Genomic DNA, 24,527 nt, shown 5'->3' with positions numbered 1-24,527 from the left:
GAGTGACACGCTACTTCCACAATTAAAGCAAGATATAAGGTGATTCCACAAATATACTTAGGTGACAGTTTCATTACCTAAGTTCGTGATTTACTAAATTCATTTTCAATCAAAGCCAATTCTAGACGTCTATCCGGACGTTTTCATCTAATTTTGCAGACTATTACAAGTTAGCAGCACAAAAAACGGAACTACTTCACAAAATGAAATTTATCAATTTTTCTTCTTATTGTGGAATACAAGTGAGTTCTGAACTCACATGCATTTGTCCGTGATTTTGTTTTACAAATAATGCTCACAGCTAAAGTTTCGTATTTTCGACGATGTCATAGCAATCTACACATAATAATATGCCTGCATAAAAGTTGAACAAAAACGGGAAATACTTTATATTGGAAAATGAGACCAATTGAATGCAAGTATTTTTCGACCAAAAACATATATCGTGAGTCAGCGATTCTTTTTCTTTACTTACAATGTACCCTTGTAATATATCGAGGAAAGATTGTTGGATGATAAGAATTGGTATGGAAGCCAAGCGACTTTTTCTCGACAGAATAAAATATTTCCGATTTTTCAAGAATTTCTATTCAGGTAGACTGTTGTAAATGTGATGCAACGATTGTTGTAACAGTCAGGTTTATCATAGAAGTATATTCTTATTAGTGAATGTTTGACAAATCAAATGTGTGAACTAAACTTTTAGTTAAATTTACTCGCGTGACTGCTCCCGGGGAAACAAAATCCACAAACGTTATTTACGTACCATTTAGTTGGTATAGGACATCTAGATTATTCTTTGTGTATAGTCAGTTTGTGGAAAAGTTTTCGTTGGAAAGTTTTTGAATGGAAGATATATAGGAGAGTCAAACGCTTGCATATTTATGAAAGAGTTTTTGGTATATATATATATATATATATATACGAGATATTTTGTGCTTACATATTGATATCATGTCATTGGAATAATCTTCAAAAATGTATTCTAAAAACCTTGGAATTAGTTCAAAAAATTTAAAATCTGTATCGTAAACAGTTTTTTGTGTGTTTTATCGAATAAACGTCACTAAACAATCGGTTCAACTAAGGCTATCAATTTAAGTCGAACTTTTTGGTTGGATCACTACGTGTATCTTTTTTGCTGATTTCTTACATACAGTTGGTAAGTTGCTTGAAAAGCCATTGTACTAAGTTGAATTTAATCTGGAAAATAGGCGAACGTATAAACGTTAAGCATAAGACACAATCACAACTCTCAAAATGATTTCAACAATGCATTTCATTCAACATCCCGCTTCCGCTTCGTTGACAATAATATTTCCTTTATCCCCATTATGGAATATTTCACGTATTAATCTTGGAAGTTCATATGCTACTACAAAGGGTTAAATAGATTCAAAGTGATTCTACTCTCAACTTATATCATCACATAATACGTAAAGCCTCAGCCAACCGTCATTTAAACTTATGTGGAAATCGAGCAATATATGCACTGTTGTATAACACCTACACAATTTATATACACATTCATCGAACCTAACATTAACCTAATCCAAAACAATATTAGAAAATTAATCAACGTAAGCAATAAGAAGAAAGCAATCAATTAGGGCATTCAACTCATTATTCAATATGCAGAAGGATAAATTTATGACTTGAGCGAAATGACAGGTTTATAGCAGCAGTATACACCCTTCTTGCGAACTATTTAACTGTAATTCAGATACAAACAGACAAGTGTAGTCTTAACCCCGGGTAATAAACGCAGCTCTATCGCATTGCGTTCTGCATAACGACTGTTAAGGTAACGTGTATTCTCAATATTCTCAGTGCAATAGCAATGTGTCAATACAATCATTTACTTCATCTCTATTCATTGATTAAATACCATAAATTTTGCTGAAGTGATTACACATTTACACATATTGACTTCACATGGTCGTAGCAGGGGTGATTAACTGTAGGCATATTTTAGTTCATGATATGGCGTGCGTTCGGATTGGCAAAATGAACGAGTTGAGTATATTTAACTGGAATTAACATAATTTCGCGAAAAGCGAATACGAATTTGTCAGATCTCAAATTTCAATGACAGCCGATATTAGTTTTAGCGACACCACTGAAATTGAATGGAAACATTGTAAAGACTTCATTCGACTTTTACTTCATATCATTTCAAGTGATGAAAATCGATTAAGAACAGCAACAACAATTCGTCATTTATCTTCGTGAATTGTCTTTCGAAGAAACAACAACGTACATACATTTAACATGATAAATACAACCACACTACCTTTTGCCTACCCTAAAAAAATTTAAGTCGATTTTCCGATCAATTTTAAGAAGCAATAAATTTTCAATTCAGATTTGATTTGAAAATTCCTGAATGCGAAACTTATTTGACAGTGTACACCATTTTCCGGAAATTACAAACTGATCGAAAAAAGCAACAGAGCGACTCGAACATATATTCTTTTCGGTTTTCGTCAACGGTGTATAAGAGAACGTTTCGTTGTATTCTACCGTTCGCAAGTTTTGTGTATTGGTTCAAGCCTTGAAGTTCAGGGTATCGGTGTTCAATTTTTAATTTCGTAAACCTATTTTCCGAAATTGTAGTTCATTCTGTAGACTTCCACCTGTCAGGATATATTTGATAAAAATGTTACATCGTTTGATTAAAGTAGTTACTAGCTTTTCATACGAAGACTTTTATTTCATTTGTTTAATCTGTCAATAACAAATGGCCTGAAATTCTGAAAAAAAAAATTTCATCTAAAAAGTTAAGTTTGATCATGCTAGTAAGTTTGTCATAAAACTTTACATTTAATCATTGTGATCAGTAATTGTGTTATGCTACTTCACGCTACATCTCGACTGATACCCGTGCCACAATCACACAGAATCGTACACACAATATAGCCAATATTTTATACATTTCAACATTCGCAATATTCCTTACACAGTTTAGCTGTCAATTCGTATGGTAATTTTAATATGGCGTGTATGTCACTCGTATTGTGTGAATGAAGATGTAAGGATGTAATGAAATTAACTGAAACTAATCTACACACTTGACGATATTATTACAAGCAGTTCTTTCAGAACATCATTCAATATTTTATAAATGGTCAAATTGGGATTCGAGGGTGTCCCCATTAATACATAGTACCTTTACTTGAAACCCGTCATTATAGATTGAAATTTAAAGACCTTTGCTGCGAGTAAAGTAAACTATGTGAACCTGACCAAATTTTTTATTGTGGCTAGGGGAAAATTTTTAGCTCTGCATTATTGTTTTGTTAATACAAAGTCACTATTTTCAAACAGTATTAAAACTGATTGTATGAATTATTAGAGACTGAGTCGGGAATGTAAAGACCATTTGGTTGAACTTAACACAACTTTCAAATCTATCTTAAAAAATTAAGAACTACACCGTATAACAACAAAACTAGCGCTTTCCAAACCACCTCAATATTTCGTTCACTTGACTTTGCGAAGCTTTTTTAGAAAGCTTTTCGACCAGTTTTAGAATACCTCAATTTTACACTTATAAAAATTCACGTGATTTTCTTGCTTAAATATATGTGACAGCAATGTGTAGTCAAAGGGATGGTGTATACCAAAAACGAAAGCTTTCACAATGAAAGTTGTAGACGAAGCTATATACACACAGAGGCACACGTGTATATGTATATCCGAAAAACTTTTGCCTTTCATACTTTTGGCATAGGAAGTTAGGTGTTTGTATGTAGTAAAATTTTGTTTTATGAACACGTTTCATGCTCAAACTTCGAGTTTGTACGTATATAATATATGCAGCATATATTTAGTGATATTGAATTACTTTTCTGAAAGACATTCGCCCTTATGCACAGAGTATGCCAAATAATAATTATTTTTGGATACTTTATGATGCATATATGTAAAACTGGAGCATATTGTTATATGCATACATACATGTATAATAAACGATTATTTGTGCAATTTCTATATGTAAAGACAATCAATAATTTACGTTGCTCATCAGTAAAACTAATCGAGTTAAGTGACGATTACCAATTTGTAAACATGTCTATAATTTATTGTGCAATTGTTCAAGAAGACGGACACTGTTCGATATTGATGAATTATTCGTATTGTCGTTCAATTGAATTATCATTACATTATTATGTCATTAAACGTAGTTTGTTTTGTAATTTCACTATGAAAAAAAAAACGAAATAAAACCTTATCAACCTATTATCAATGGAAAACGTATCGATCCTTTGAGATATAATAAAATCTCATTTTATTTACTCAGATCCCATTAAAAGCAAAACTAATACGCCGTTAAGTATGTACAAAACAACAGAAAAGTAGTAAAAGCCGGTGCCAAAACACATACCTTGTTGGAGTGGGTGGTAAATGGGTGGTCGCTATACAGTGGAATCAGTTAGGTGTACTTTAACAGAAGAATAGAGTTATTTAGTCTATTGGCTTCGATGTATTTTATTTTTGCTGTTCATTCTTATTAGTATAAATGTTATTTGCCACGCCTTCTGGCATAGATAAATATAACAGCACACAAATTGTATGAGTCATAACTTTTATGATTTTTTAAGTAAAAATGTATAAAGAAATTGAACCGAACGTCTGAATAAATTTCGAAAATGGCCCAGTTTTACGGTAAATTGTTAAGAATCGAATTTTGTCGGCTGTGTATCGATAAATGATGTTTCTTGTTGTCGCAAATTAGGTTTCACATATTCACATTAACTTCGAATATATGTCATTGCTGCCGATTAGGATCCATTTTATATTTAATTTTATCAGCCCTGTTCCAGTGTCGTTAGGTCGTTTTTTCAATTTTTCAAGAAATTCAGACAACAACGATTTATGTTCGCTAATTTTATAAAATATTTCTATTGACGCCCGGCAATTGCCTGAAATCGATTGTTTCATGTATGACATTTTATGCTGACGGTTAGGCTCGTCAAATATAGGTATCGAATACAACAAGTAATAAATGTAAACCGACCCATTCTTATGTGTCAAATCTTTAAGTTTCTTCTTTGATATCAACCTTTACATATTCAGTACAACAATACCCCATTTTTCTGGGACATTTCAACGACTCATGGAGAATTGAATATTTCGATCTGCTGCTTCTGTTGCATATTTTGAAACTTTCTATGTCACTACAAATCGACATGTACAGTTCGATGGAAACAGGTCACGCCAATTCAACGTATATGTGCATTTCGGACATACCCAACGTTAATATTTTATATTTTAATTCTCCTCAGATTAAAGTACTTAAACTGTAAAATACAAATGGAAAATGAAAAAGATTCGGTGGAAATGTGCTATTTTGAAAGGATTAAAATGTGGTATGCCAAATGGTTCACGTCACAGTCTGCACATGAACCATTTTCGTATTATAAATTAATTCAGTAACCGCTTGACAACGGGGCTCAATCTCACCCCCATTCTATTCATGACATCTTTTCTAGTTCATATATTATTTTTATATCGCCACATTTATGCATCGGTGTATCCCAAAGCCCCGAACAAAATTTTTATAAATTCTTTTATAACAAAATGCATGCACCAAATTAAATTACCATGTTTTTTACGGCTGAAATAAATTATGAATGCAATTTTTCATAAGAATATGTTACATCCATGTGAAGCACTTCTCGTTTCATTTTTATTTTTTATACATCCCCAACCAAAATTCATATTCGTCTGACTGTATTTCATGTGTATGAATTTCTACAGGCATGGTGACATTATTATATGTATGGGATTTCTACACTATTTAAGTGTATGTGGAAATTGCTACCTTGTTGTGCATAGTTGTGAAATACGCTAGATATAATATAGATTGGTCTCTCCATTTCTAGATAGTCTCGACACTATTCTACCCCGGAATAATATGCTGAGTTTATTTATTGCAATAAACTTGAAAACGTTGTGACTCTTACACATTTGTGAGGGAGACTATGTGATGCACACGATACGTGAATATATATGTTAGAGTAAATATTCTTCCTTCGTGTTTCTCAACATGTTTTACATTCTATTAAATTCGAATATACAATAAACTGTACGATCAAAATCTTCCATTATAAGTATTGTCGTCATGAAAATATGGATGATTTGTCGAACTAATTTGCTTGGAATGCACTATTAAAGAGGCCACTCTCACTTTCATAATTTGGTACAATTTTATTGTGATCGGATGAAAGAGCACGGTATTGGTTCGTGTAATGACAGAAGACTTTCATTTAATCTATCTTCATATTTCGAAATTTTGAAGAGTGTTTGTGTCTGCTTTGCAGACAATTACATTTTTCCGAAGTTCAAAATCAAAAGAAATTGTTATACCCGACATTTTTGCTTTGTCATTACTGTCTTCATTTGCTTGTTTGATATTGTTTGTTTTTTATTCTTAGCATTCACGTCTTCGACAGTATCGTCTAACACTTAACACTTACGTGAAAATTTTACGTTAACTCTCAAAGTCTTCTAATTCTAAAATCTCAATATTTGACAGCAGTGCAACAATCATCTTTAAATCTATTACTTCTTTTGTTTTATGTATCGCTTCCAAATCCGTAATTCTTTAGTTTTACAACACGTTTGTCTGTAAATCGGAATATTAGTTTGAGCGCTCATTGCTTATTCTTGTCGTTGTTATCGATAACAGATGACTATCCGTTTCAAAAAAAAACCCTACGTTCTGCGCATGTAGTAGATGATCTCGCAATTTTCTAATTCATCTCGCAGCATTAGTTAGTTATAGTAAAGTAATTTTGAGTTTTTCCTAGAAGCTTTCTAGCATTACTGCTTATGGAAGGTTGTGACCATCCATGGAATGCTAGGTCTACACTTATATGAAAATTGCCCATGTAGTTACTAAAAAATTAAATTCATCACTGTGTTGCACTGCTACTGACCTGGTTAAACCCGTTTTAGCCATTTTCATACAACCTTATCGCCAAAGAATTTATATACTTATAGAAGACGGGTACCGAACATGAAATGCTAGATCAACACCTCGCTAGATTTTGGTATTGGGCGAGATAAATCGGCAACGGTAGTCTGGTTTGTCTGTTTTGGTTATTTATGAAGGTCGCGCTATAATTTCAAAAATGTGGATGTTAGCTTCTATGATTACCTTGATATTTAAATCAAAGTGTTTTGGCTACATATCTTCCATTTCATATTATTAAATTCACATTCATCCAGCATTGCGAAAATGCTGACATGCAATGTAATATAAGTGGTTTGCTTCGCCCTAATTTTTCACAATATGGCCATTTGTAAAGTCACCACTGCTAATCAGATACACGTTCCCATTTCATTCAGTTCACTTGGAATAATAATAAATTTTATAACCACGAAGATATAAAAATTGCTCATTTTTCTTTTTCCACCTCTAAAGATAGTATTACTCTTGTAACATGGAATATATGTGGCAACGGTAGAAGAACTGTGATCTTTCGAAAGTAATTCTTGATGTTATATAATATTAAATTATCATTTAAATTGGATTTTGTGAATTATAAGGGCGTTTAGGAACAGATGAATTTTTTGCTGTTTATAGTCCGGAAGTGATATTATCTTAAATAAGAAAAAAAATGTGAAACTTGAAGTGTTTTCCGTTTTGTATAAGAGTATAAGTCTTGGATAATTTAATTTAATTACAACTGAGAAGCTCCTTCGTTTAAAATCTCTGTTAAATAATGTCTGTATAATGCGTCCTTCATACGTTGAAGTAGATCAACGAATGGATATAAACTGACTTTACCGTGTTGATCGACGTGTATATAAAGAATAATTTATTTTAATTTCTCAAAAGATGCACGTCCTGCGGAGCTGTTCCTGCCATATATAAAACTTTGATGCTTTCCGATTCGTAGCTGTTTCATTTGTTTGTATGGGCACGGTATTTACAAACACAACTTACTTGATTGTCAATACTGACGGAAGTCAACGTCGCGTCGTCAATTTACAAACTTGGAAATAGTATTTTACATGACTAGGGATAAGAAGATGAAAAGTAGAGTTTTCGTGTGAATTTTGTTGATCCGAGGCGAAGCCGAGGTCAATAAACACACGAAAACGAGACTTTTCATTTTTATCCCGAGTTATGTAAAGGATTTTATGTGCTGAGGGCGTCGAAAGTAGTGCTTGAAACATGAAAAGAACGGTTATCGACGCATGTAGCATGTAAAAAATATTGAAATCACTCAATCAAAGAGTAGCTTTCATTCATGAACCGATTTCTCACAGTTGAACTGCTACTTGTCCTACGAAGAAATTTTGTTGGATTTAAGTGTTAAGTGGTATTTGATTATGATTAAAGGGTACTTGTTGGGAAAGGACTGTATATATGTTTCCATAACATTATTTTACTTAACTTGCAAACATATACATTGCAGTCGTTATTGGTATACCCAACCCATGGGTTCACAAGTAGTCTTTTAAATTCAAAGATTTAAGAAAGCAGCCCATACATCACATCAATTTTACCAAGATTATAAGGACATCGAATCAAATGATTGAATATTAACATGCATGAAGATATAAGGAAACATAAGGAACGAGTTTAAAAATATTTATCTTATAAGCCAATCAAAATTTAACCATTAATACCACGTCTAAATCAGGATTTGTACCAGAAAACACATAAGCAAGTGGATACGTACAAAAACATACATGAGATTATGTTCCTTAGAAATCAAGATCTAGAAGTACACACACTTGGCACAATAATAAAATCATCTTAATAAATTCCAAACATATATAAAATACGATATTTTTGGTACACCGTACAGATTAAATATGGAACGAGCGTTGACTATTTTGTTGAGATTCATAGAGGCAGAAACAAACGAATGATTTATAAGACAGGAAATCGACTTTCAAATATCTTGAAGCATTTCGCTGTTTTCTTCGTTTTGTTCATTTCGAACAGAAGAAAAGAGACTTGGCGTATTTTCGTTTTCGTATTTGTTGTATTATAAGGATATAAATCTGACGACGAGAATACACTGTTCAACATATAATATTTTATTATAGAACATAACTTGTATTGGTTATATATTCACATGTATGATGTGTACGTACATACGGATGAAATATTGCAAAAAGGGTGGTTTTCTTGAATGCCTTTTGCTATACTTATACTATGTGTGTGTATATATATAGTATATGTTGGATATTTCAAGAATTGCTCGCTCAAAGAACATAATCTTTATGGCTTTCAATGTACGTACAACATTTTATGGTGGTTTATTTGACAAATTGAATGCACAAGCATAATTTTAATTGGTTTATATGCGATTTAATTCATATATGTTCAGGTCACTTTTTAACTTTTTCCGTTCAGATTTTATTAGGGTTTGTGATAAATGTATCCTGGTGGATTTATAACCCAGGTGGGGACAGTAATATTTTTACCAACATCGCAATAATTCATTAATAATGAGCTTATTGTGACTATATTCCTCAAATTTATGAAATTAGATTCAATAAATTAGCTTAACATGTCAAATTATCAATTCTTCTTTTTATCATAATTTGAACACTTTTCATCAATATCCTCGTAAAAGTAAACTGATAAAAAAATGTGAAAAGACCGGTCGGTATGTTTTTTCTTGACACTTTTTACCGTTTCCTTAGCGGTCTAAGGGCACTTCAATAAAAAATGTTTAATTCATAAAACGCTCACATATAGTGGTCAAAAATATGTAACGCCACAACAAGTTTGACTTTAAAACCTATTCATTAGAACTTCTCATATATGTCTGGTCAAAATTGTACTAATGTACTTTGTTCCGTGCTGCCACAGACTGTGCTCTGAAACACCCATACAGCATCAATACGACACTGTTGTACCTCACATTCAAATCCAACAACAGCACCACTTTTCAATGCACAAAACACATGTATAAATACGAAACATCATATTATTGTATAACTTGTGCAAACAATTTGTCTAACTTTGGCTAAATCCACTTTTAATTGCTGATTTTCTGTATTGTGGTTGACATTAATATTGGCCAGACCATATAAAATATATGCAATGTTACATACTGCATAAATGTATGGTTTTAGTTTAAAAGTTGAGGAAGTTCCCATATATAGTATATGGATGTCTGTGTGTGTGTGTGTGTCGGTTTTCACAATATTAAATAACATATTATTTTGGATAGGATTTTTAATGACTTTTACACATGCTCTTTTATTGAGTGTTATGGCAGATTTTTAATTACAAAATTAGAATGGTAAGCATTATTGCTTTTATGAAAAATTTAATTGGAACTTAATATTTTATGAATGTAAAAGTTAACTCTTTTGGTGGTGCAAACAAGGGTTGAATAGCACTATCTCTACAATTTTTTTTTTCTACAGTTATGAGTATCAACTCAATTTAAGTACTCTTTAAATATGCAAGATGGTCGGAGAGCTTTGATTCATGTATAAAATGGCTTAAGTTTCGGCAGTACTTTTATTTTCAACCGAGGGTGCCGCACTCCTTGGACTAAATGAGACCAAATCGTATGGAATTAAATGGGATTAGCCCCATCGGGAGTGTCGCACTTCAACTTAGTCATTTTAATCTCATACGATTTGGTGTCTTTCAGTTCAAGAAGTGTGCACTCCTCGCTTGCAGTACGTGCATACATTAAAAATGATAGAATTATGTCGAGAGCCTACGTAAATATTACTGATATCATGTCAGTCCTAGCCGCTTTTTAAATTTAAAAAAAATCGTTGCAAGGTACGTGAGAAGAGTGTCGAGCAGTCCCATAATGGGCAATCTGATAAATTTTGAGTGGAATTGATGTATAATTGTTGTATTTTTGATGTACAAGTGTTGTACAAGAGAGGTGTTAGGTTGTATTTGAGTGGTGTCAGTGTTGTCTTACTGATGTAAAATCGAGGGAAAACTGATTTGTGGGTGGTAAAGTTGATGCATAAATTTTAAAATATCCGACCATCGTTTTTACATCACTTATACCACTATTCTCCACCTTAATACCACACTTTTCCACTTTGTTACCACACTTGTTGGTGTATTAGTGTGTTTTAGTGTTGGGTTGGTGTTGTCTAACTGATGTAAAGTAGATGGATTATTGTTGTAAGAATGGTGTGGTTGTTGCATAAAATGTTGCGTTTTAGTCCATCATTATACATTCCCCATACCACATTTTTCCACCTCAATACCACACTTTTCCACTAAAATATCACACTTTTCCACATTAATCTCATTACAAGGTGTTGTATCAATGTTGTGTCCATGTGGTGTAAGTGATGTAAAAGCGTGGATTATTGTTGAGTTCGTGGTGTATTTGTTGTTAAAGTTAAATCGAAAGAGAAGAAGAAAAGAGAACTGACGACATTGAGGACAAGTAGATTCAGATCAGACAAACACTTTTTTACACCACGAACTCAACAATAATCCACGCTTTTACATCACTTACACCACATGGACACAACATTGATACAACACCTTGTAATGAGATTAATGTGGAAAAGTGTGATATTTTAGTGGAAAAGTGTGGTATTGAGGTGGAAAAATGTGGTATGGGGAATGTATAATGATGGACTAAAACGCAACATTTTATGCAACAACCACACCATTCTTACAACAATAATCCATCTACTTTACATCAGTTAGACAACACCAACCCAACACTAAAACACACTAATACACCAACAAGTGTGGTAACAAAGTGGAAAAGTGTGGTATTAAGGTGGAGAATAGTGGTATAAGTGATGTAAAAACGATGGTCGAATATTTTAAAATTTATGCAACAACCTTACCACCCACACATTAGTTTTCACTCGATTTTACATCAGTAAGACAACACTAACACCACTCCAACACAACCCAACACCTCTCTTGTACAACACTTTTACATCAAAAATACAACAATTATACATCAATTCCACTCAAAATTTATCAGATTGCCCATTATGGGACTGGTCGACACTCCGTGAGAAGGACTCTAACGAACACTTTGGCTAGTGTACCTGCTTTTATCGTAGAAAACACAAGTTTGCGTCAAAATGCAGGGATTTGTGACATTAAAAGATAACCTTTTGCGCGACTATAACGAGTGACTGTGACACTCGTGCCAGACATGCCGAAACGTTATGGTTTCTATTGTTCTCAATAGAAGGTCTGACTTGCTGGACAGCTTCATTTAACTTCGGCGCGGTAGTGTAGTTGAAAAGGACCACTTTAACTTTTAAGGCCCGAACACAATGGAAAGCAAAAGAGGTGAATTTCTTTGAATTTTTTCGGTAAATTTTTGTGATAAAATTTTCCACACAATTTCGGGAAACTGTCCTGTCATTTCCTTATGACGGGAACAGAACGTTTACAACCATCAAGTGTAAATAACGATTTGAGGATAGTTTCAGCGTAAAAAATTTTCTAGGGAAGGAGCCACATGCTTTTTGGCTGTAAAAGCGTTCTCACAAAAATGGTCCTTATCAACTGCACTACGGGCTAAAAATGTATGGAAATATAATAAGGGTATTCCCGACCCGAGTTTAATTTTTTATACTCGAGTATAAAGTATAAAATTTTGACAGAACTAGCATATCGTTGAACGGGTCAGTAATTTGACGATAAGTATCGTCGGATCTTGATTTTATTTTTGCAATCTGTCGAGCTCATGTCTCTGAAACTAGAGGCAGTGAGTTGGAAAAAATTATTCGTATATGTGAATAGTTATTGACAATCGAAACTCACATGTCATTGCACAGAAGCACGTGTTCGACTTCATTTGTCTATTATGAGAGAAAACTAGTAAGATGTCTTCGTTATCGATCGCCAATGACTAGGTTAAACGAGAATCGTTCATTAAATTTACCAATGTGGAAAGAAACTCAATTTCTTTTGATAAATTTCGTTAAATTGTTCAAAGTGAAACTATGAAAAAGAAATTTCATTTATAATCGAAACCAATGAAACGAATTAAAGCTGCAAATCCAATAGAATTTTCTTTAAACTAATACAAATTACATAACTGAAATCTAATTACAATAAAAGTATTATTTAACATAAAATAAAATTTTATGACTTTGTTATTCCACAAAATCTTTTCTCTTTTTATTGCCAGCCATAGCACTTTAACTCATATTATTTATACGAGCTTTTGTTCATTGAACTGCATGTAGCATGTATATATCCTAGGAATAGCTTACATTACAGCAGCTAACCGTAACTTTATACAATTTCAATTTATCTTGCGTATATTGAATAATTTTTCAAATGGAAATTCACTGATTTGATAAGTTTTCAGGGATGATATAACACACACAAGGAAATGAATTGAAGATTATTTAAGAGTTTGTTTAATATTGCATTATGTTTTATGTCAGTTCTATATCGAGAGATAGCTTAAACTCCATTTGTTAAGTTTTCCACTTTGAATATTGGATAGAGGATATAAAAGGGAAGCAATTTGCTTTTGTTTTTGCGTCTTTGAAAATGCATTCGGTGAGTTTTATTTTTCAGCTGTGCAACAAATTTTTATTTTATTTAAGTGAGATAAAGTATTGTATTTTTAGAGAATGAAAAATAAAATGTAAATTAGTGAATAGAAATTGAGTATTATGCGGTCCAGATCGTGAAACTCAATACCGTTTTAGAGGTTGGCTTACATAATGACTACTTCTTATATAAATGTACTTTTACCTTGTGACTGGGTATCGTATATGGAAATATTGTCGATTTTGCTAAAAACAAATATACATCGAGATGTTCACATTCGAATATTACCATCTTCAGGAACTGATTTCTTAGTGTGTGTAGAAATAGAAATGGTTTGATTATTGCAACAGCCTAGCATATGTGTATATATACGTTTTGTGACTTAAAATATATCGTAATACGATTGCTATTTTCTGAAACGAACCATAAGTATACCAATAGTTCAGAGAAAGAAAATATAAAACTCAAAGAGGAAAATAATATTTTTTTCAAAATTGGCTTTCCCTTTTTGTTCGTTCCTTTTTTTTGTAAAACCGCGATGTGGCTCATCTTATGCTTTCCATGTGGTAATTTCGTATTATATGCAAATGATGTGGGCTCTCTTAAGCTTATATTTCCAACGAGATATATTATGGCGTTAGATGCTATTGTACTCATCCAAAAGTCTAATGTGGAGTATATTTCTATGTAAATGTAAATATTATTATCATTTGGCGAACATTTCGGTTTTATTCAAATGGGGGTAGATTAAAGTTCTATTAGCTGAATATATTGTTTTATTTTCCAGTGTTTTGTTTCCATTTTTTATATTATTAAAATTTCGCCTCATTTATCTAGACTATGTCGAGCGATCTGCTTAGAATTTTAAATTAAGCCAACAAAAGTTTTGATAATTTTTTTTCCACAATTTTATTGTATTTTGAATATGACAACAACAAAGTTTAGATTAGATCGTTTGTATTACAATAAAGTCTGTCACATATAATCGGATAACAGATTTTGTTTACAAAACATTTTCTTGGCACAACCTCCATGAGGATGTAACAATTAGTAGATTTGACTATTAACATGATTTCAGTTTGTAGGTGTACTCTCATTTGGCTCAGTGTATAGACGTAACTTTTCGCTTATTACTTTGTCATTCCATAAAAAACGGAATTGAGCATTTTGTTTGTTATTATCGTCGTAACACAAGGCTAGTTTTTCAGATTATCATCCTGATATGTTTTGTTAATTAGAAGTGATGAAATGTGGACATTTCCGTCAGACATGATGTATCCGAATTTCGCTCGGACTTAATTACGAAATTTAATGTGATACTTTCCTCATTGCATTGTGTTGAAACCATTTACTACTGGTTTTACGATCTGCGTAAATGTATCAAAATTCATTCTTATTTTAACATACCTTATCTTCTTCCGTTTACATTAAGAGCTCTTTTACATTGACGCAAAATGTATCCGATAAGAACATTCAATTACTGCTGACTTTGACCTTCCCTATCCATGGCGTCATCAATTACTTTTATGCCGTCTTTTGTACGATATATATATATTGTCATACATACAAATACAATGGCGTATTGAAAATTATAAAACAGCTTTATAGCATTTGATAATAACTCTCGAGTACTATAAAATGCCAGGCCTGTATGCGTATATACTTATGTGCCGTTCATAAATAACCTTTACAGAAAACAGCAAACAATCACGGAAAGAGGAGACAAGAACCCATTTATAATAATGAGAAAAACCCTCCCGCACACACCGTAACCATCAATTTTCTTGTTTTGTTTCCACTTTCTATGTGCCTTGTAAAATGTCAAACGAATCCACCTAATTACGCTAAAAACAAACTTTTCAAAAGGATTTTTGATGTGCAAAAATTATCATTCCTGTCGTACACTTTTTCCATAATTTTTTTTCACAGTGCCGTCGAAAACACTACACAATTTTACGTTCTTACAACACTACATCACAACACCCTTCTTCTATCATTAAAATTATTTGTATTTTATGATTATACAACATATTCTCAATGACATGACGCTTATATGTGAATATTACGATCGCATAACAATAAGGCATGATGAACAAAACAATAAAAAATTATGCAACAGCTCTCTTGGATTCTCAAAATGCGGGATGCACAAATAAGAACAATGCCATTCATATAATGATAACAGCCCTTGGAAACGTATATGGATTAAAACGTACATGGATTTGCATATAGTTCATAAGGAGTCGACTAATATAAAAAAAAAATCTTTTTTATTTATGTGAAGACAAGCGAAATGAGGGAAAAAAATCTGTATAAGCAACAAAGGTGTCTGTTACAGCCATCATCCCACATGCTTGTACATTAGTTTGTTTTTTATATCATATATTGATAATTTGATGTACAGATACATACAAGTTTTTTTCATCTCGTAAATTTCGTTAAAAAATGCATGGATTTCCATGTATCTTGTCAATAACTGCGTTCCCTGTGTTCACACGCCTCCTCATTTATGTTTCATTCTCATTTCTACACTCCAACCCAACACATACTATAATTGTGTCATAATTAGCATCTTTTTCTTTCTTCTTAAATTACAACCACACCATTACTCATATTGTTCATAGTAACACAAATTGGAAAGAAGAAAACCTTCTCCAAAAGCAAATTTATTTCACCTGAAAATAGAAAACACTTGGGATGGCTACATTTTAAATTTTACCGTCAAGTTTTCCTATGAATTCTTTTTTTTTTGTATAAACGACGATAAACATTAATAAAACAAAAACCGACCATTTTCCGATCGTTTAATTTAAAAACTGCTTAAAAATAGTTTATAATGAAAACGAGGAAACGACATTGATTTATTGTTTTGTTTTCAAGACCTGAAACTTCAAATATACTCACAATGAAAGTCGAAATTATAAAAGGTATGTCGAGAACTGGATGCTAAGTACATTCGTTTGTGCACTGTGCAGACACTAATATATTTGCCGAAGGGAATCTCTATTTCATCGCATTTTCTTAAAATCTTACACTCTTCAACGCTGCAAATAACTATGAAAAGTTTTCTTCTCTTCTTTTCTTTTCGTATTAAGTATATAGTCCGAGAGTGTTTGTCTATATTTAACACCTTTTTGAATGAAACTTAGAATTTTATGGTGTTTTATGGCGTAAAATGTTGAAACACATCAGCGAAAGAAAGCCTTTTTGGCCAATAGTATGACGTTTCACCGACGTCTAGCCCATCATCAGCATAATTATCTGATTAACTAATCTATTACTTCTTTCGTTTCTTTTTAAAGATTACAAAATCTATTACATCAATAGTTTATATTTGCTGTATACTTATTTTCGTAGTAGCTATCGATGACGGATGAAACGGGCACCTTGCCTTTACTTTTTCGATGGTTAGCTGTGAATTTAGGATCATTCCTCCAGACGGACGTAAAGAAAATTTGTTTGTTTCGACATTTGCTACAGCTGCTTATCAGTTGGTTCGATCACTCAAACACGTGTGCTACACTCGTACATACAAGGTATGCTTGTATGAGTGGATGAACTGTAAGACAGCTGAAGCACATTTTCGTATAAATTTGGTTGACTTTAGCCGTATGAATCACAAAACTCTTGTATAGGCAGTGTATGAGCCCACCGACTAAAACATCACATCCATCGAATGTATTCTATCTGTGCTCTATTTATTCTCTGTTTTATTTGATTTAGATAAAACGACATTCGGGCTAAAGAGTGCCATATAATTGCAATAACATTTAAGTTATTTTATTGGATTTAAATAAACGAGAATTTAAATTAGATTTTCGTGTAGAAAATTGATGCGCGCTTGCCTGAAATTCCTTACGTACTACGTGCGATTGCATTTATATTATTTTGATAGAATAAGACCGGCTGTGTCCCCTATTTTCTATTTTAATAAAAAAAAGTTTCCGTTTTCGAATTAGCATTGTTTATTTTTGCCATTTTATAAAAAAAAAGATCTCATGCAATTGCTGCTTCAATTTGTTGTGTTGTAGATATTTTTGAGATCTGTCGCATAAATAACATACTTGTCTATATTACATATGTCTCCAGATAGAATCATGGTGTTCGAAGTGGTAAAACTATACGGAATTTAGACGAGACTGGTTAAAAGACTCGGTCAACAACTAGTCAAAATGATGGAGAAAAATATGGATCTGGTTGTGTTCTACATTTTTCTCCATTTGACCAAAAATGAGCCATCATGGCTTCATGGTAAAAAATCGATTGAAAGAATGTCTTGGCCAGAAATATGTCACTAAGTTTTATGATTCTTTGAACCTATGAAATATTCGATACACATTTCAATGTTCCTGAACGTCATCTCAACATAAAAGATGTAAACCATACAAAAATACATTCCCAAGCGTTTGATATTAGACATAACTTTTTAATAGAGGTTATAAAAGATTGTTCTGTAAGGTGACATCTAAATACTCAAATTACTTAAACTGAGCCAGTATTTAATTTATTTTATAGATGGTATATTCTCTCTCCTGTACCATTTACATGGCATGGTATAATTGTTTTCAAAGTCTTCACTGCGAATTCAATTCGAAAATTATGTCCTCATTACCTCTGAAATGAATTTTCCATTGTTCCAAAATAATTTCGTCATATTACTGAAGTACCCAAAACTTTATCACCAGACACTTTAATTTCAAACTATATAATCTTTTGGTGTGTATGACTATATAAAACAGACACTCTAACAACACCAAGATTTAGAGATTAAGTTTTGATTCGATGGAATTGGAGTATAAATTAATGGATAACACGAGACAGCAGAGGAATAGGGTTACTTTTATAATTAATAATTGGAATAAAAGTTATTAGTCGTAATTTGTTCTGTTTGTCCGAGGGATTTAATAAAATCGTCTGTAAAAATGTAAATGGATAGACGCAGCATTCATAAATGATGAAATGCAAAATAGGCGGAATGTAAATTGTTCGGATTAAAACCCTTCACTATAAACAATTGTTTAATTTAGTGTTTTAAAATTTAGTGCATTGTTGTCGGTCGTTACCTATAGAATTGAGAAATCGAAGTGGAATTCCAATTCCATTTCTTTAGTATCTATTGTGGAAGTATTCGATGAACCACAGAAGAAAATGACCGGTTTTTATGACAAGAAAAGTCCGCATATCCGAAAAATATCAATTACAAAAACCTTGAGTGCCTCGAGCTTGAGTTCTATTAATACAAACAAATTGAAAATGAGTCTATTTCTGCCGTTTTAATTTCTACAAAAACTTTTGAAATAAAATCTTGCATTGCGTTCCAAATAGAATGTCTTAATAGTAATTAAAATGTCAATAGTTTCTTCCTCCGATAAGTTTTTAGTATGCTGCGAGATGAAGTAAGCACTCGCTATTTTAATACGAATTTACCCCTATTCGTCGAACAAAATATTCAACGCTTAATTTTGTGTTTATGACAACAAGGACTTTTGTATCTTAAAAACATGCAACATTATGAAAACGCAATGGCTCATTAGTTACAATCTTAAAAAAAACTTGTAGGCCCTTCGCTCGGCCGCACCATACCAATAAACATATGATCATTCCTTCTATGACAGGTCAAGTCAATCAGAGTTCATATTTTTATTAAATAGACTACAACGGTGACGACTGCAATACTAGCGAAATCTAGCTGAATTTTGTGGAGGAGCTGCATTCGTCGTCGAAGTGTAGTGACTAGTGCAGTGTCTACATATTTTTATCGTTGGCCAGGGCTTATTATTGGTATAATTTTATTTATAGAAATTACCGAAAATTGCCAAAATATACCGATAAACATTTTCCGTTTTCGTACAGATATTCTACCAATGTCCAATTGTATATTCTGCCGCCGGCAAAAATTTTCCACCGGTAACATTGACCAAATTTAGATCTATAGCTTTCATTCAGCTGCTGTATCAGCTGTCACTCACACATACACACTACCTATATAAGTCTTTTTGTGGATTTTCAGGTATGAGTGGACTAGGTGGTAAAGCATCTAAAGTAAACTTAGAACTAATTCTGTTCGACATAAACTGTACAATTTTTGAAAAGTTAAAATTTCACCCCTTTAGGTAAACTTTAACTATCAATAAAAAGCCGCTGAGACAACCATATTGTTGTATACATAAAGCATATTATAAACAGTGACATTTCTTCTGAATAGAAAAGAAAACGCAAAAAAGATATCCCTCCTAACTATCATTATAAACAGACTTATCGATAAACAAAAATGTGTAAGGCTCATTTACTGGATATAGATAGACAAAGTGACAAAGTGTGTGCTTTTTTTTATAAAATGAAATGTAAAAAATACGGAAATCTATTATTATTATCATATCCACCACTCATCAAAATATACAGAGCATCCATTAAAGTGACAATCAAATCCATATTCCATTTGGTATTATCCATTCATTCATTCATTTCAGCGCACTTAACTTAATTTGATTTTTATGTTCATCCAGTCGTTATATTTCGCTAGATGCTTTTTTCTCTAAAAAAAATTTATATGTATTAATTCAACACAAATAGATTTTTTTTATTTTATTTTATTTATTTTGTATTCCCATCCCTTATTTATCCTCTGTTCGAAAGTACAAAAAAACATTATTTATACACAGCAGAAATATTCCAGGATATGTTGAATTTGGTATACTGTTATGCATGTACTTTTTTAGTATAGAAAAAAATACATTTTAAATCTATGAGGTACGTGTAGGTATGTGAATTTGAACTCATTCATACGTGCAGGGTGCGATACGAGCATTGTATGAATATCATTATATTCGCATGAAATTTTTATCAAAATAGAAAGTTTCCAACATCATCATGGCATTAGCTGATGTATTTACTCAATTAATACAGTTGATCGACGTTGGTTATAATTTCAATAAGAGTTTCGAATAAAAGTTCATATTTGGAATTTCGTCAAATGAAATTATTAAATTTTTTGTGATAAATCAGTACCTAAACTTTAAAAATTTCTACCTCAACAATGTAACAACAATAACATTTTCGGCAATTCCACAAATTTCACGACATTTGAAACGGTTTCAACAGAACATGAGTTTATTTTTTTTTTAGCTAATATTGAATATGAAAATTCACTAAACTAGGATGTTTCGAGACTCTAATTGGACTCTTCATCAGACTACACAAAATAAATCATGATCATTACAATCAGTCCTGTGATTTGTATGTATCATTTTCTTTGTCTCTCGTTAAGCGTAAATGGGCTTACAACGAATCGCCACAGCAGAGCTAAGTAAGGCGTAGGGGAGGCACAAGATAGTTGAAAGTAAGAAGTTGTTTGATAATTTGACTTATTAAAGACCATTCAAAAACTAAGGACACTTCACATCCCCCTATCCCTGTAGAGCTTACCTCTTCGTTTTTTTTGTTCTTTTTTTTTGTCGCGACTAGGGTAACAAGGTTAGATCCGAGCCGCGGTTTAGATGTGAGCGCCACCTTTTGTCTTCTTTTCTTTCTTCATCTCAACGAACAAAAGAAAAGAAAAAGTTGGCCCGAAACTAATCTTTTTACCCTATTTACAGAACAGATTCGCAGCTATGACTTAGCAGCTTAGTAAAATGATATCTTGCGCTAAACGGGTTGGGGGAATTCTCGAAAATATTAGGTCTAGTCCAACCAGTGCAACGCATCTGTATTTATTAACTGAATAATCAAAAAGAAAATGCTAAACCAATTTTTTCTCATTTATTTTTTCCAGAAAGCTTACGGGATTACTTTAGCAAATTCGGAGAAATTACAGAAGTTATGGTAATGAAGGATCCTACAACTCGACGGTCTAGGTAAGTTTATTTGCTGGCTTAATTTTGCAAAATGTGACTTCTGAAGATAGCGACGTTGCAACGAAATAAAAATTCCTACCTCGACGTTACGTTTGATCACGTAACGTTTGAATGCAATTTTGATTAAATGTTTTCTTACCATTAATTGTACAAAATACAAAGTTAAGTAAATAATATAATTGAAAAAAATCTATTGAAAATGAACGTTGATTGCATTTTAAAATTCGTCTCAGTGGTATATTTTTTCCATTATTTTTTTTTCAACTAACAATTCAATATACTATATTCAACGTGTGCAAGTGCCATGATAAGTATAAAATTGTTGTTGCTGCACTAGCTTAATGTATACCCATCTCTCAACGTCTACGATTTTATGTATATAATTCGGGTGCACAAAGTGATTCTTCAGAATTGCATAAATAAATAGAAAATGAATGAAAAACATACAAAGAATTCTTGAAATTGCATTTGATTGGAAATATATATTGTGCTTTCGTTCCGCTGTGAAGTACAAATAAAATTATACGATAATTTGCTTAATGCATTGTGTGATGAACGATCTAATATTTGCATGCTAATTTAATACTTTATAATATGTTATTTATAGACGTTGATTTAGGTTGTGTGATTCGTCTCGTATAGCTAACTGTACTATATATATAATCAGCGCAATATGCATACAATGGCATTCAATTGGAAAATTATTTTCTCCAATTTTATATTGCTGCTAATCATGTTTACGTTGTTCGAACATTTACTCATAATTGCAGAATTACAGAAACCGATTAGTTTGTAGATGCTCGTACAGTATCTACAACAATTTTAGATGAAAATCTACATCACGTCAACCACACATTTTTTCACGATTTTCTCAACTCAAAGTAAATTTTAAACAATATAGGATAGTATAGGATAAGATGAGCAGATGGCTTTCCAAGCACCTAAGCATCCAATGGGCCTGTTGTGCATTGCCCATATTTTCGAGAGATTTTATAATTGTGAATTATAAATCTTATGATTCATCTATTAGAACATAGGTGTCGCTAGTAGTTGACATTTTTAGAATCACGATTGTGACTTGCGCACATGTTGGCTTATTTTGTGTAGTCTGATGAAGGACGTACAAGAACTGTGTTCAGCATTTTTTGGTGTTTTCTTAGAGACCTATTACGGTCGATAGAGCTGGCTAGTGATAACTAACAGCAGAGACTAATCATTTACGATTAGGAAAAACCCTATGAACTATGTCTGACACGGGAGTCGAACCCGTGACATATAAGTGTGCAAAAGTGATGTTTGAAAGAATGAAGATCCCACTACTGTACATAAATCTTGTTGCTAACTTGTGCCTAAACTGGAATTTTGCGCATACGATGTATTGTCAACCTCGGCTTCACCTCGGGTTGACAATTTTCACATCTATTGTGATTTATTTAAATGTTAGCTCGATGTTTGTGACAAAATGTTTGTGTCATAATAATGTCATATCTATATCATGCTTTGACTATTTCCAATTTTGATATACTGCAATCTAATAATCCCCATTCAAAATTATAGTTTTGAAAAACTAGTTCAGTTTGATTAAATTTGCAGAGTCACACCAATGTCTAATAATAGATGTCTTAAAATATTTTCTGAATTCCAAATGTTAGATTAATGCGAAGCTTTTTACTTATCAATATGAAATCTTTTAAGAAATATATTTGAAATTGGTTCGTCGTTGCTCAATATTTTATTATCATTTCATACCCGCAAAGGGGAGGTAGAATCTGAGCCATAAGCAGATTTAAAAAAAAACCTCAATTCAATCCATAAACCCTTTTCTAAATCTATGTTCTGGATATTACCATAACGCAAACTTTCCACATACAAAATGAATTATGAACACATTCCTTTCCTTTAAACCCTGTTATCATTATCACTCCCTATCAGTTAAACAGGAATATATATTTCAAAATAAGGGTGTGAACGACATCCGCATTTTATCTTATATATACCCGGTAATATTATAAAATGAAAGATAAGTGATTGATTGATATGGTTGAACACACTCGTTTTTGCTGGATGGGATTCTCTTCATTAATAATAGTTTACCCATAAGCCATGTAGACACATTTCGTTAATGTGCGTTGTAAGGTGATTTTTTTCGTTTATAAATTCAATGTATGTTTATTATCGGTGGTTTTCGGTTTCTAGGTTCTATGTTTCGAAAGTCTAGTCATCAATTATTTTGTTTCAACGTTTTTTATGCGGTTTCGTATCCTGTTGAAGGAGGCTGTTACATTACAAACGCATAATATAAATTATGTTGATGTCAGAATAAAACAAAAAATTTAAAAAAAATTGTGAACTTGAAGCACGATTTAAAGTTGTAAATTGGGTTCATTAGTTTTGAAGAGGCTGCTTTCTGTCTATGAGTCAGTATATTGTAAATAAACATTTGATTCCAGATCTAAATATGATGAGTGCTTTTTAAGCATTTTAGATCAGTTTCTGTTCTTTACAGGATTGAGACTGTAGTAGTAACAAGAGGTCAGACTGTTGTGCTTATTTTTCGCTTTATCGTACCGGAAACTTCGTAGAATTTATCAGATGGAGTCAAGTTTTACCATTTTTAATGATTTATTCCCTACTTACCCCATCAGCTTTCCACTGAAAGACAGAGAAAGATAACAAATTTTTGAAAGTGGTTTTGGATTCTACGATTCAATACCTTTTTAGGCATATACAAACGAATTCACCGGAAAATAAGTTTGACATCGGGAAGCTAAAAGAATATCGCTGATGATTCATTGCTACAATTTGTTATGTTTTTAAAACGAATTTTGATAATTCCTTGTCATATTTTGGGAAGAAAAACAAAATAAGAAAATGGAACTATCTAACTACACGAGTGATACGACGAAAACTGTATAGCTCAGTGCAATATTTTAAAACATTTACTGGCAGTGATCCAGCACGTCACTGTGATTACCTAAATTTTGTTAGTCTTAGTTTGCCCTAGTATAATTGAATGGACAGCATGAAGGAAGATATATTGTTGATGTTTCGGACAGTTTAAGGAGAATATTTACCATTGACAATAAATGAATTTGCTGGTTTACTTAAAAACGTCGAACAGTTAAAACGTCAGCTCACAATCCAGTTCATTTATTTGAAACTAAACATTG

The 24,527-nt window shown here is 32.3% G+C and overlaps 1 protein-coding gene across 10 annotated transcripts in view; it reads left to right on the top strand.

Annotated features, from left to right (window-relative positions):
• LOC119081248 (RNA-binding protein Musashi homolog Rbp6) overlaps positions 1-24,527 on the top strand; it is a 408,246-nt gene that overhangs the window by 151,082 nt on the left and 232,637 nt on the right. For all 10 annotated transcript variants that reach the window (XM_037189983.1, XM_037189980.1, XM_037189978.1 and 7 more), the window contains one exon: positions 21,276-21,357. In XM_037189983.1, the coding sequence (XP_037045878.1) occupies positions 21,276-21,357 (82 nt within the window). The remainder of the gene's footprint in view (positions 1-21,275; positions 21,358-24,527) is intronic.

Source organism: Bradysia coprophila, unplaced genomic scaffold (genome assembly GCF_014529535.1).
Source record: "Bradysia coprophila strain Holo2 unplaced genomic scaffold, BU_Bcop_v1 contig_358, whole genome shotgun sequence".
NCBI lineage: Eukaryota > Metazoa > Arthropoda > Insecta > Diptera > Sciaridae > Bradysia > Bradysia coprophila.
This window is presented reverse-complemented; position numbering and strand designations above follow the sequence as displayed.